Here is a 15,622-nt window from a genome sequence, read left to right as displayed (position 1 = left end):
CTTGGGCTAATAAAAAGTCTGCAAGGGTTCAAACTCCATAATTTTTCAAATGTACCTGGTCAAAGATCAAGCCTGTCCCTATAAATCATGTGGTGGTAGCAAGACCAACTGAATCAAGAAAAAGGAAACCTGCGACATGCCAGTTAGACTTAAATCAAGAGTATGTGAAAAAGACAAAGACTTTCCTCTTTTAGAAATATAACCATTGCATTTTTAATAATACAATATTCTTCATGGCTACAATTAATTGGCTATAAATATGAGATCAGATTTTATAACAGTCTTAATAATAAGATTAAAATTATCCACTTGACAAAATCTTAATTCATACATCATATTTTAATATCAGTCCACCCAAAGTGTCCAAAAATGACATAATGCAGCTGAGTTCATTAAAAGGAACCCCTCTGGAATACACAGTATCAGCAGAGCATCCATTAGTAAACACTCCCCTTGGTGATGTGCAGATAGGCTCAATATTGTCATATCAGGTACATGTTCACAATTACCACAATAAATATTTATTTTAAAAATATAAATACAGTTGGGGAACTGCCTATAGTTTAAAAATACAGTAAGTGTATATATAAATTATCCACTGAACAATGCTAAATGCAAAAATCAATGACATGGATCACAACTAGCATGAATAAAGTAGACCATTTACTATGTTTATTGTCTGTTACAAACACATCATGGAATAATGTCAAGTGACAACATACAGACCAAATTTTGTTAATATTTTTAAATAATGATGTTGGAATGCGCACAGACAGTATCTTGTAGGTTTTAACTTTAGCAATAAGTCTTTCAATGTGCACACGATGCTTTGAAATTTTTCAGTAAGGATGGTATCTGAAACTGACATCTGAGATGTTGATGAAGCCATTGGTGGAATATTCAGCAGCAAATTAAGTTTACATAATTCTTCCTTAATAGTAAAACCTTTATCAGCCATAGTGGACTTTTGCGAGAAGCACTGACTTTTACAGTTGACGGCTTACTTGGACATTTAAACCTGCGTCATGTACGGAGATACGGAATTGATAATAGATAAGAAAACCTTAATAGTGGTTATATCTATGGAATTAGGGACACTAACATTATTTACCAACACAAAAGATGATTGGAGGTAGAATAAAATAACTTAAAATACCCTATTCATGAGAGATACTTGTAGTATCTCATTTTATTTTCATTTTCTAAAAGGAATTACATGTAAATAAAGAAGAAAAACATTCCGGAAGAAATGATTAGGCAGGAGTTAGTCAAGGTGGAAGGGGAGGGTTGAGGGTAGGATTGTTTTGCCGTTTCCTTTCTTGACAACGTAATATAGGTTTTTGATCGGTCCATTATTATCGTTTTATTAACTGTTAAGCTAAATATTTATATCACAAAAGAGTTTCCGTATATTTTCCTGGTGTAAAAGTAAGTCGTCAATTATAAAAGTCAGCGCTTCTCGCAAAAGTCCAATAGCATCACCATCTTTAACATAACCCTTCAACTTTAGTGTTTCAAGAACATCATAAAACCCAGACTGTTCACATATTTGTTTATCTGAAATACATCTTGTAAACAATTCGGATGCAAAAATCACTGAACCATTTGGATCACAACCAATTAATGCCTTTAAAGTAGTACTAGACTTATAATCAAAATAAAGCTGACTTTGCAAACCAAGTGCACATGGTGCTTGTGTTCTAAATTCAGTCCCATCAATTATTATTAAAGTTGTGGGGTAATCATGTTTAAAATCTTTTGGCATGTTATTAATAATAATATCACGATGTGGCCAAATACAAAGTTGCCCTAACTTTAAGTACATAAGTGAAATCCAAGTATTGAATACAATTCCTGATGACTGTAGTGAAAGTCTAAACCTTACTGATATATCTTTAAGACCAAAGTTATGTCTTAGTCTACATAAAGTTGAAAACAGTCCATCTTGCAGTGACAATTTCCTAATGTCTTTGCGACCCTTTCATAATTTATCGAGGATCCATCAGATACCAAAAATGCCAGAAGACTAGCAAATCTAATGTACACAATACCAGTGTAATATTTAAATATATTTTTCAACTTTCCCTCTCTTCTTAATACTTCATCAACTCCAAATGTTAGCTTCTGATTTTCAGATTTCTGTTGATCTTTAAGCTCTTTTATTTCTGTTTCCAGTTTGCAGATGGTGTCTTTATACTGCTTCTCTTTTTCTCTTAACATGTGTAGTTCAGCAGCCATTGCAAACATATCAATCCCAGAAACCCCTAGAAAAGAAATTAATATATTTGTACTTCAATTGCTGATACTGTGAAATATTTTTCAGACAAAAAATATTAAGGAAGTTGAGCCAGCAATGTCAAATGGTTGTGGCAATACAGATGTGTTTCACCAAGCCCCTGTTTCTTTGCCACTGCAGTTTACAGATTTAAATGAAGATTACAAAGAATGTGAACCTATTGAAATTGAAATCAATACTCGCGAACATAGCGAGTCTGCACTGTGGTATAATGAACGAAAAAAGCGACTAACTGCTTCTAATTTTGGCAAAATCTTACAAAGAAAATCAACACCTAATGATAAATTTTTAAAAAGCTTGTTTAGTTTAAAAAAGATTACAGCCCCCTCTTTGGATTATGGTAAAATTCACGAAAAAGATGCGAAGTCCAGATACTTAAAAGACTACCCGTCTAGACATATTCATTCATGCGGCCTTGTTATAAATAAGGAGTTTGCTTTCTTAGGGGCAAGTCCAGATGGTAAGGTTTGTGACAATGGCCAATGTGGCCTTTTGGAAATTAAGTGTCCTTACTCTGCTAGGAACATGACAATCACAGAAGCATGTGACAATATTAGAGATTTTTTTTGTCTGCTAACAATGACATAAATACACTGAAAAACACTCATGCATATTATGCACAAGTTCAGGGTCAACTCCTGATCACAGGTTGTACATTTTGTGATTTTATTGTTTTCACACAAAAGGATATTTTTGTAGAAAGAATACAGCCTGACCTGCCATTCATGGCCACTATGCTTCAAAAATTATGTGTTTTCTTCAAAACCTATGCAAAACCATTTCTTGCAAATCAAAATGTACAATACTGAATTAAATAGAGAAACATTTTGCTTACAAGGTTCTTCTGTTTGTACAGCAATGTTGCTACTGTTGTTAATTTTGATTGGGACTTCATTCTCCATTGAAATTGAATCCACACTGCCTTCTCCATCCACGGTACTGTAATAAACAAAGCATTTTTTTAACCATACTAGTTCATTAAAAAAATGAACTTTCAATGATCTGTGTGCATACAGTTTACATGTGGGATTCTACCTTACAATTCTCTTTTTTGATGACACTGTGTGATTTTCAGAATAAGTCCGTTTGAGAGGTGGTCTTGTTGGCCGAAGAACTGAGCCATCAGCTGGTATTGGATCTGGAAACTGCACAGTTGGTCCATTACCTCCAACGAAATGCTGTAAATGATTTTAAGAAAATAATTAAACTTAATATTTTGTCCGAAATTTTCTGCTACCGTACTGGTATATTAAATGCATGACAATTTTTTAAAAGATTTTTCGTAGTCAAAGAAATACAAAACGCACGATCAGTCCTAGTCTGAATCATATTCTGTACACAGTTATCTTTATAAATAAAATCATTCCCTTTTTTTCTCTCTTTCAACATAAAAGAAGCCTAAAGCTATCCTCACTTTAATGCCACCCGAATTTGCACGAAAATGTAGCATAATCTTGTACATCATGAATAGCGATTTACCTCGTTCTTGCATGTTTTTTAAATAAAATTTAATACTTATTACCCTTTGAACATGAAAATATCAACAGTCATACAGTCCCTGAAACGTTCTACTTTCCCATTTTTCCGTTCGCTCATCGTTCGTTCACCGTTCGTTCACCGTGCGTTCACCGTTCGCTCTCCGTTCACAGTTTTGCGTTCACCGTTCACCGTGCGCTCGCGTTCACCGTTCACAAAGCGTTCAGCGTTCGCTCTTCGTTCGTTCACTTTGCGTTCACCTTGCGTTCAGCGTTCACTTATCGTTCAGTCTTTACTGTCATTCGGAACTCCGAAGTGAATGGACTTATCTTTATTGCCTGACGCCACGTGCGTCAGGCAGTATAAGGATTAATTTTTTCAAGATTCGAAACTAAGCGATCATTCTTAATGAACTAGATTTTCTGGAAGCTGATTTACACTGGAATTTGTTACCTGCATTTAAACAAATACAGTTTGCAGAAGAAAGAATCATATTACTGATGCAAAATAATGTTGTGTTTAATTCCTTCAGTTTTTTTGCATGCACATGTTTATTCTTTGCGATTCTTTGTACGGGCATGTCCGTGTAACATTTTTTCTGCGTTTCTAAACTACTGGATCAGTCCATTTGCCTTCTACGAAAGGGGTGACACAATCATTTCGCGCCAAATGTCACATGTAAATTATCTTCGCGCCTTTTTCTTGGATTGTTCTGTTGAATGGGTGTGATAACGTCTATGGAAATAAATAACGTTCAATCTTTTAACCCTATTCTTAAGCTTTTTATTAACAGTAAATTTTATATCATTTTTAAAAGAACACATTGTATATGGGCAGGCAACACTAAAGCAATGGATTTGCTGATTATTCTTACTATTTATTCCATAAGTGAACTAGTCCAATCATAAACAAACTCCCTCGAACTAGTAAATGGGACATCCCTTCTTGATTTAGTCTGTTTCCCACCTTTTCTTTCAATATTACATTTATTAATAATGTACGTTACAAGGTTAGGTTTTTAAAAAAGCTTAGAAAGTCAGCCAGTAGCATATTATTTCATGCTTTGTGATGAACAAGGATAGTGACAAGAGTAGGTCAGTACCCATAGAGGAATGGGCTTAACTCCCGTAAGGTTCTTAGCAAAGAATCGGAAAAATGAAGAAGACATCATGAACTGTACTAGTTTTCATTTCATATAAAAGCACGTTATTATAATTATGAGAAAGGTCCTGAAATCGATTGAAAAGAAAAACTAACAATTTTAAAAATGCACATAATGATGTATTTTTAAACTCATTTATAATACATGTACATGTATATGGTAAGACCATCAGCGGGTGAGTTTCGTCCGGGGGGGGGGGGGGGTGTTATTGGTATCTTGTTTTCCTCTTGCTATAAAGTGTACAGTCCATTTACTTTGAGTTCTAGAGCAGCATTGAAACATTTTTGTCTCAAACACTTCAAGAAAAGGCAGTTAAAACTGTTCATAATTTACTTCGACGTCGAGAACGACGGAAAACAGACCAGTCTATAAAAAGAGGCCGTCTCATCAATCTATCACTGACCAGACAAGCGCGCCCTCTAGTAAGAGAGTACATGTAATATGAATTTCTTTGGAATCATCTATATAACTATTTTCCCCAAAATTATAATATACACTTATCCACTGGTGTTGAGTGGGATAGCTCTTTTATCAAACCCGCGACAGGAACTATTCCCCGAGGGCTTGCCCGAGGGGAATAGTTTCTGTCAAGGGTTTGATGAAAGAGCTATCCCACTCAACACCAGTGGATAGACGTTTTATTATACTGATGTATATCATAATTTCTGAGGGTTGAATTACCTGATACTACAGTTTCATAGGCAAAACATGAAAAAATTAATTATAAAAGTTTTGAACAAATGTTTGGAATAAGATAACAGTGCTAGAATGAGCTGAAATCCTGATGACACCACAATGCTACTGAAGTCAGGATGACATAAGATTGTTTACAGGAAATCAAAATTGGCGGCAAAAATTGCATGAAAATTTTCCGAGGGGTGGGTAGCAAAAACTTTACCCCGGGGTATAGCTTTGTTATGCGTGGAAATTTTCAGACTATAAAAGATAGTTATTTTACCTTCTTAACTTTATATAGGAAACAATTTAACAGAAGTATAATAATCTACGCTATCGCACTTTGAGTTTCATTCCAACGTAGCTTGTCAGCCCGTGGGCTAACTAACAAATGATTGAATAGTGGCATAGATATTCGTTAATCTGTAGTATTTGGTTATGAGATTTGAGAAAGTCAACTGTACATCTTGTGTAATGACGTATCGCAACTATGTCGTTCCTTGATGACGGAAACGTTTAGCACCTCTATTGCTTATACGTTCCATAGATATTGATTGAATAGTCAGGCAAGCTTTTTGAAAAGCTATTACTTGTTTAAGTAAGGATTTACAAATTTAATACTTAACATATCGTGTTTAAAGAAAAAATTATCTACAATATTTGTTTTTATTATTCTAACTTAGCTGTTAGGTTATTTATTAAATTTATCTGGAAAATAAATGTTGTTATAAGTACATGTATGTACCTATGTAGAACGATGCTGAAAAATGAAATTTAAATACGGGCAATATGCAGATGCTTCAAGCACTGCAACATTTTGTTATGTTAAAGACGACAAATCATTAATTGATAGATAATAACCGAAGTCAATTAATTTACCAACTTCAGCAGAAATACGAAAATATTTATTTCTAACACATTTTTTTTTTTCAAATAATACAGAAATACATGTTAGAACTAATTCTGAGGATTATAAACAGTACTGCGGATATCCAGTTGATTAAATATCTTTAGAGCGAATTAAATTGATAGTGTGGTTTGAAAAAAAAATATTTTTTAAAAATGTAATACATTATAGAATTTTTTTCTACTTTACATATATAAAGTCTTTAATTAGAGAGAGAGAAATGCCTTTATAACATGATTATCGTTAATATAACGAAAGTGATTCTCCAGTAATGTTATTTATATGTTTGCCATTCGATATAATTAAGAGCCCCCCCCCCCCCCCTTCCCGTAAATCGGTTACTTAGTTAGTATTTTCGGTATATTTTAATTAACATTTAAATAGACGTTAACGTATTTTGTAGCACATAAACTTCAGTCTCAAAACAAACATGCATCTAAACAAAGTCATTAAACAGTAGTAGTTCAAATATACATGTGCCGGTGGTGATATGTTAAATTGGCAGGGAGTAGGTTTCAAATTCAAGCGGCTTAATCATTCCAAGTGTTTATTCCCAATGTATTTTATTCATTTATTTTTTTTTTCAGAAATGTTGGAATCAGATCTAGAAATGATAAGAAAAAATGTTAAAACTTCTTAGAAATACTGAACACTTTGCCTTCGGTGTGACGAGACTTTCACACCTGTACAGTGTCGAATGATTTTGATTGACAGGTCAAGCACGTGGACTTCGTGTGATCTTGAAGCAGGAAAATAAAAACCGATTACGACTGTAAAACAAATGGATTTGTTTGTTTCATTGCCTGGTATATTTAGGAAAAAAAAATTAAGAATTTTTATTTGATATACATGTAGGTACAAACATTTGAGAAGGGGGGGGGCTAAAACCGAATATCTTTCTCTCTCTCTTATTTGTCTGTTTTATAAAAACTATGACAGCATATTACTTAAATATCAAGTTGTGAAAATTTAATATATAACAAATAATATGAATGCCTCTTTGTATCATCTTATCCGAGTATAATCACGGCCGGGAAATGTCTACAGATACATGTAGAATATGTAAAACATGCTCAATAAATCATCATAAGAAAAAATAAAACTGACTCATTAATACATGTATATTATTGCATAAAAGTTTTAAAATACGGGTGTATTTATGCAATACGTCCACATACCTTTGTAAAATATTTTAATTTTTTTCTCATTATTTTACACAGAATCGTCTTGGCACGGAAATGTATGTATGGTTGTTACAACCGTTGTAATTCATTCTATAAGTCCGTAGTTTGCTCTTCTAAAAATCCATATTATTTGTAATGATTTTATATATCAAATAGGAATAAACATATTTATTTTACAACAAGATTGATTTTATCTTTAATACTACAGCGTTCGGTAACAATTACAATGTTTTACGGCGATAAAAATCGTCTTATTAAAAAGTTTAATTTAAACATCGTACATATGTGCATAAAATATTGTAAGAAATTTAAATTAATAATTTTACTTATTGTGCATGTATCGTCTTTCTTAGGACACTTTTCATTGATTTGTTTATTTATTTATTATTCATTTATTTTTTTAGCACCAGGTATACATACACTAGAATAGTTTCAATGCAAGGAAAAGATCAGAGGCATTCCGAATAAATCGTTCATCTTGCGTTCACCGTTCGTTCACCGTTCACTTTGCGTTCGCGTTTGCGCTCCGTTCGCGTTCTGCGTTCGCTCACCGTTCAGCGTTCACACATCGTTCACCAAGTTGCGTTCAGCGTTCACACATCGTTCACTCACCGTTCGCTCTGCGTTCGTTCACCGTTCGTTCAGCGTTCGCTCACCGTTCAAGTGGGAAAGTAGAACGTTTCAGGGACTGTACCTTTGAACAAACTGTTTTATGTTTATTTATCCGCTGGACGTTCAGCTGGTCGTGTGGGCGCCCGCATGCCTTGATCCAACGAAGGCATTTCTCAAGATTAGTCTTAGGTTTGGGGAACAAAATAAGCTTTACCCCATTCTCTAACCTCTCTGGGTACCTCTCATCAACATTACAGGTCCCCCAAGCGCATCGCAAAACCATTTCGCCCAAAAGTTTGGTCTGCCTTACAGACTTCCCACAAGTTTATTTGTGGGACAACATGGCCGCCGATCGAAGTGTCTCTGTGCCTAATTATGCGTAACGATCTGATTGGCTGATAAAAAGCATTTGATTGACAGCCCGGAACTATGAATTTAAGTGGATACAAACTACGAGTGACTAAATGTATCTCAACCACTAAACGATGGCTATCAAATTGATCTTTTAAGTGTCAATGTTCGGAATTAGTGCACTGTATACTTTTCATCGATTCAATGAATGAAGATCCGATATGGATTTAAGGACAGGAATACAGGGATTGTTTGATTAGCTAATGGAAGTTTAAAAGTGGAAATGAAATGTTTCACAGAAAACATGAAGATTGATAAAAATACTACTGAGGCACAAATAATATCGTTTGCAATTTGTCTTCTATGACAAATAAAAATTTGCCAAGCGATTTCGAAAGAGGTAAAAAAAAATCTAATTTGTGCACAAATTTTTCGAAAACAAAGTAATCAAGTGAAGAACGCTTACTACAAGTTGCAAAAAAATATTTTGCTTAAACATACGAAAGGTATTTCTGCCCTATCAGAAAAACAGAATTAATGTCTTATTTATGACCCTGTATTCAGACATTACAGGACACGAGACACTCAAAATGTAGCACACGTGGTTATATTCATTTGTAAAATAGTTTCTACAGGCTTTCGTTTTGATAAGACGCATATTTATCGAAAAGGTTTTTCCTCTTAAAATCTCGTTATTCTTGCATTCTCCCCAAATTTTTTAGTACCTAATTTCAAATTTTATATGAAAACATGAAACATTAAATACTTGCAAATTGTCTGGATTTTTTCAAGTGTTTTTTTTTTCAAATTTAAATTTATATTGATGTTCAATCATTAGTCTATTCATAAAAAGTCGCAATTTATTAATTTCCTTAGGTGGCCTAATGATATTTGTTTTTGTCCATTGTCATCCATATTTTGAAAACTTTAACATTTTCAAAGAAAGATAATAAAGAAATAGCAAAAATGTAGAAGCATCTTTTAGATACACGAAAACTGCTGTTTTACAAAAAACAAGATCAACAACATACGGTTTGAAGTCTTTTAGATATGAATCCACAAAACTCTGGAATTCTTTACCAGAATCTTTTAGAAATATTACTGCTTTTAACCAATTCAAATCAAACATAAGTAGTTGGTACGGAAGTAGTTGTAATTGCTGTGCTTGTCGCTAAATTTTATTTTTAGATAATAGTAAACAAGGTTTATTTCAGTTTGTTGGTCTTATTGTGATGAATACTATGCCATATGTCATTGTATTGCATCATGGGGTGTATTGATATTTTAGTAGTGTGATTTTTAAGTACCGTTTCTTGTTTATTCTGTATTGTTGTATTATATGTAATATTATTATGTAGTCGGAAAATAGCTCTTCAGAGCTAATGTTTTTTGTTTGATTTACCCGACTTGAAATAAATATTATCTTATCTATCTTATCTTATCTTTTAAAAATCTATAAGAACGATAATGAAACTGTGGATTTAATTTTGTTCAAATCATCGGGGTAGATTGGGGCACAGGAGGGGACAAAGTTTTGCAAAGGAAAATACAGTGAAAAAATATTTTGAAAACTCTTCCTCAAGGACAGAAGTGACAAAAATATAGTCATAAATTATATGCAAGTTTTCGCAGGTAGTGCAGATCAAAGGCCGTTCAAATCATGCCCCTGAAAGAAGGCAGGTTCTACATTGACGTATCAAAGTTATTTAGAGAAATATTTAAGAAGAAATCTTTAAAAATCTTCTCAAGAAAAAAGTCTATGATTAGTATTTTAATGAATATGTGAGTATCCTCGGGTTGTAAGATTAAAGTTTCTTTTTTTTTTACATTGGCCCTGGTATAGGGTGGGGTTACAATAAGAGATCAAAACTTTTAAGAGGGGAGGGGTGGGGGGGTGTCACAATAAGAGATCGGTATTTAATATTGGAATATGCACGGAATAAGGTCATTTTTTAAAAAAAAAGTTTGTTTGCCCTCTCCTGACTCGGGATAAAAAAAAATGGGTCGGTTACGGTAGGTAGGTGTGGAATTTTTTTTCCTAGAAAATTTCAGAATACATATTGACAGGATGAGAAAACCAAGGATTAAAAAGAAAAAAAAAACTATCCTTTTCTGGAGGTTAAACAAAGTTTCGAGTCGGGTCATTTTTAGGCAGTCGGTCGAGAGAGGGCAAAAAGAACATTATTTTTTTTTTTAAATGGCCTAACCATTATTTTTTTTTTTTAAAGAACACCAAGGCCATGCTTACTCGTATTGATATGCAAGTATCCTCAGGTAGTGTAGGTTTTAGTTTGTCCATATCATGGCCCCGGGATTAAGGTAAGACCTAACCCAGGGAATCTAATGGGTATACACAGGAAAAAAATCTTTTAAAGAACAGCTAGTTGATGATTAATCATTTCATTACATGTAATCAAGCAGCTCCTTTTATTGCATATTCATGTTCCCCGGGAGTAGGGTTTTGCCACAGTAGCGGGAAAAGCTTTATACAGAAAAACTTGTCTATTCCGGACACCACTGGTTCCAAAGAAATTGGCCGGATTATAGGCAACATTCCGGATTAGACAACATTTTAAACAATTGAATTTACTGCAAGGGACTTAAAGTGTACACCGTGTTAGACAAGATTTTGGATTACACAACATCCGGATTACATAAGTTTCATTGTATAAATGTTTGTATATTAATAATAATATGTCTTTAAAACGTTCAATGTAAACTTGTCACGGTATCGTTTACTCGTTGTTTATTAAGTATTGGATATACCCTGGAGGAAAGGGTATGTTGTATAATAACTAGGAATGATTCTTGTTTCTTACTGAAAACAAGACACCCATGGACCTTCAAGGTCACCGAAGTGTCACGAGTTTCTCAGACTAAAACCACGTTTGGTCCACTTGGAACAAAAATTCATTTGAAAGTTACTCCTTTTCACAAATAAATTGATAGCGTAAATTGCAAGTCACATCGTTTGCTTTACCATTTCGCATAATGACAATACAATGCTGGTTTCCTCCATAGTTATTTGGCTGATTTGAGCTCCACATTGGAAAAACCATGTCCGTTCCGCTATAAGTCCATATAAATATAGATGTGGTGTTGTAGTCCGTAGCACCCGTCCACACAGAACAGCTATAGAATGCAGGACAGTGGTCATCAACTGATACAAAAAATGATGTAATTTACTGTGATTGCAGCATCAAATTGACGTGCAAAAAAAATAAAAATAAATACAACATAAACAAAACAGAACAAAACAAAACGATGCATGTGTATTTTGTTATTTTTCATTAGCATTGTGAAATCAATATTATGATTTACAAGTAGTCAATGCTTGATTATTTGTTGGGGTTTTTTTTTCTGTGCTGTATTTTATTACTAAGTATGTAATAAACATAATAAAACATACCCTTTTCTATATCACATCCTGTATCAGAGGCCCTCGGCCCTCTGTCTGATATTGGTGTCTCGGGCTGATACAGGATGTGATATGGAAGAGGGTATTATTCTTCTCTCTCTCTCTCTCTCTCTCTCTATATATATATATATATATATATATATCTGACATAAAATTACTGTTTTCTCACCACCACTAACGGGAAGAAGAAATGAGTCTACGATCCAGTTATTTTCTAGAGAAGTCTGTATTTCCATTAAATAGGACCCTTTCTGTTTGCAAAAATCCTACAAGAAAGAAAACAACCCTATAGAAATTTAATTCATTTATTTCTTTACGTTTTTAGTTTCGGTACTTTCCGCGAATCTTCGTATCTTATGAAAACTGGTTTTCCCTGCACGAGCGCTTTAGCGCTCAGTATAAAATTTATACATTTAACGGGGAATATTCGATTAATGCGACTTTCGTTACAAAGAATATAGCAGGTTGTTTTGTGTCTTTGGCTTTCCCTGCCCACCCAGTTTATTGTTTATTTTGTACAATTTTTATAATTGTGTATATTGAATAAAAATGCAATTTGTAACGAACGCAATAATCCTATAAAATATTCCTTTTATTTGTTTTTCTATAAATTAGTCAAGAAAGTATTTACATGTATTTTCGGAGGAGTGAAATGAGGGAGAAAATCAAGCAATTTTCATAAAACTCTTTTTTCATAATTCAATTTTTTTTTTTCAAATAAGCAATGAATGAACCCTCCTTATTACATTTCGAAGGATTTTGACACCCATTTTTGGAATTATTTAGATTTTTACAGTGCCTTTGTCAATATTTTATTCGAAGTATTTATCCCTCTCAAAATAGCGATTCAGCACTGACGCATTTTATAAAATTATCTATTTAACAAACTCAATGTTTGTGCAGTTGTGTCCTTACCAAGGCGTCATCCCAAGTTCCTCCAATTTCATTGAAATAATAACAATGGCCGTCAAAGGGAGACCATCCATCCTCACAGGCTAAAATTAAACAAATTGTTTATACATTGTTGGGTTTATTGCCCCAAGTCCAAAAACCACGCTCTAACCACAATATGGTGAGTAAAGAACTACTTTTAAAAATGAATACTCAGGTTAAAAGATTTCATAACATTTAACATAAAAAACATAGTAAAACGAGATATAACAACTAAATATTAAACTGAATGTAATATTCAAGATATATATAACACATCCTCTGATTTCATCCATTCGGTATGAGTGTAGTGTATGAAAGTTCTCGACATTTATAATTACAGTCCTTTTCTCCAATTCAAAAAAAGAAGAAAAAAAAATTAAACAACACAATGTTTATATCTTTTTTTTTTTTTGATGTAAAAGAATAAAATACCTTGATATTTTGCCCAGTATTGTGAACGATCCGTCACTGTGTTTAGAGTGTGAAAGTTGGTTATTTTTAAGCTGAGAAGTACTCTAAGAAGCCGACAGGATTGTAGACCTTCATCATACAAAAGACTCACGCATTCGGGTGAGTGCATTAAACAGAAAACAACACACATCGAACGAGTAATTTCCTCTAAATTTGTCAAAAAGTACTGTGTGTCTGTTGGTGTTGAACCATCGAATGAAGAGACTCGCCCTAAAATAGCTTCTTTACATGCTGTAGCTAATAGGCAAGTACTTCCTACATGTAATGTGGAAAGTTGAAGAATTCAGACTACGTAAACAAAAAGCTGCATTTCCCTTTGCACAGCTGGCAATCGTCTTTAATTCATGGGTTATATACATGTAGTTCTCTCGTATTTTATTTTATTATTTTTTTTTTTTTTGCCCTAGAAATAAACTATAAACATTGCAGTTTTTTCACGTCATATATTTAAAATCATTAGGCCTGTGATAATCAACAATTTTAACAAAAAAATCAGACTGTTGACTGATATTTAAGATTTTATCCCTTGTTTCTTGCAGTATTTGACATATAAACACTGATCATATATGTAGCACATCGCAATTTAAAGTCAATACACATATTTCAGTTAAATTCTATACTTTTGGAAACTTGTATTGTCTGTTCGCCATTAAGGATATTGAATTTCATGAAAAATTTAATGATTAACTTTAAAAGCTAATGTGTTTTTTTTTCAATTTGTTGCCTTTACCCTACTTATGTTAGAGCTAACTCTGTACAATAAATTGCTAGCTAATATTTCTTTCAGTATTAGGGTACATGTAACTTTCACTTGCGCTGTTAATAAGGGGAGTCTTGGTATATAGACATGTATACATAAGCGAGACATGGACTCCATAGTAATCCACCTTAAGTGTAGTGATTGTTTCCTTTAACTCGCGTTTGATTTTTTAATGGCCCTGTAATCGGAGATTCGGGGGCACACAATGTTTGTCTATTAATCGATTGGAGCTTGGGCTCTTCTATTTCATACGTGTGTTTCTTGTAACAAGAATTCTTTGGGTACCAACATTTTTTGACCTCATGTCCTTGACCTTGGAGTATGACCCTCTTTTTTAAAGTAAATTAATATTAACCTTTGCCTTAATTTTTTAGGGGTTCGTCTAAGAGCTTTCGTACTTTGCATGTTCATTTCTTGTAACAAAATGGTTTTTCTTTGGGTACCAACATTTTTGGACCTCATCGATTTACTAAGTTTAAAAACACGAAAATATATTAATTGTGTAAATTAAAAACACTTCTAGAAACAAAAATTAAGCTAGTCTTGAAAATGTCTGTTTTTCAAAGATATTAGGTGTTAAATGTCGGATTATATTCTATGACGAATGAATAATGCGTGATGCTCCTCAGACGCAATAGTTTCTCTACAGAGATTTTCGCGCTTTCTCCTGCGCAGTTTTCTTACAACATTAACCGTCAATGCGTGGACGAGTTCATTGGATACTCTGAAAGGTAAGATAGGTTAACCCTCCGTTAAGATCTGACTACTTTGAGTGATAGTTCTGTTAAATTCTTTCCCCGGTAGGCCTATAGTTTTGTTTTCAAAAAAGCCTATCTACAAAAACGATGCGACAGGTCTGTAACAAGCTTTTCTGGATTGCTGCATATCAATTTTCGTGATAGTATTTAATACATAAATATGGACAAAAATTTAATAAATATAGAATTTACTGCCTCTATGCTTCATGAAACATTCCTAAAAATGAGTTACGTATTGAATACAATTTATTTTAAAAGTGGAACGTTTAATTATATTAATTCTAAGTTCTATTTGATTTTTAGATAAAATAATCAAAAATATATGTATCTATTTCTTTTTATACAAGCGCTGCTTCGTGATAAGGCCACAACATGCGCGTAAATTGTATATGTCTATGAATTTTGTTTTCTAGTACATGTATTTATTTATTTTTCAACAGAAGTTGTTAAAACTCAAACGCCTATATCCCATATTATTTTAGCATATTTATAGCACATTATTATTTACTTTCTACAGCTTGAGTATTTCTGACGTTTTGTCAATACTTGTCAACTTTACAATATGTTGTAATAGATATAATTACACATGTACATTATACAACATACATCTACTGTTCAT

At 33.3% G+C, this 15,622-nt stretch overlaps 1 protein-coding gene across 1 annotated transcript; it reads right to left on the bottom strand.

Moving 5' to 3' along the window:
• Positions 1-1,914: 1,914 nt before the first annotated feature.
• Positions 1,915-3,475, bottom strand: LOC133198074 (uncharacterized). The gene is made up of 3 exons (XM_061334222.1): positions 3,337-3,475; positions 3,132-3,235; positions 1,915-2,264 (listed from the first exon to the last, which is right to left on the bottom strand). The coding sequence occupies exons 1-3, from the start codon at positions 3,456-3,458 to the stop codon at positions 1,915-1,917; spliced, it is 576 nt and encodes a 191-aa protein (XP_061190206.1). The 5' UTR covers positions 3,459-3,475.
• Between the last annotated feature and the right edge of the window lie 12,147 nt (positions 3,476-15,622).

The sequence above is a fragment of the Saccostrea echinata genome, unplaced genomic scaffold (assembly GCF_033153115.1).
Source record: "Saccostrea echinata isolate AGI-Se365-2 ecotype Australia unplaced genomic scaffold, CSIRO_AGI_Sech_v1 ptg000033l, whole genome shotgun sequence".
NCBI lineage: Eukaryota > Metazoa > Mollusca > Bivalvia > Ostreida > Ostreidae > Saccostrea > Saccostrea echinata.
The sequence above is the reverse complement of the archived record's forward strand: the minus strand, read 5'-3'. Positions and strand labels throughout refer to the sequence as shown.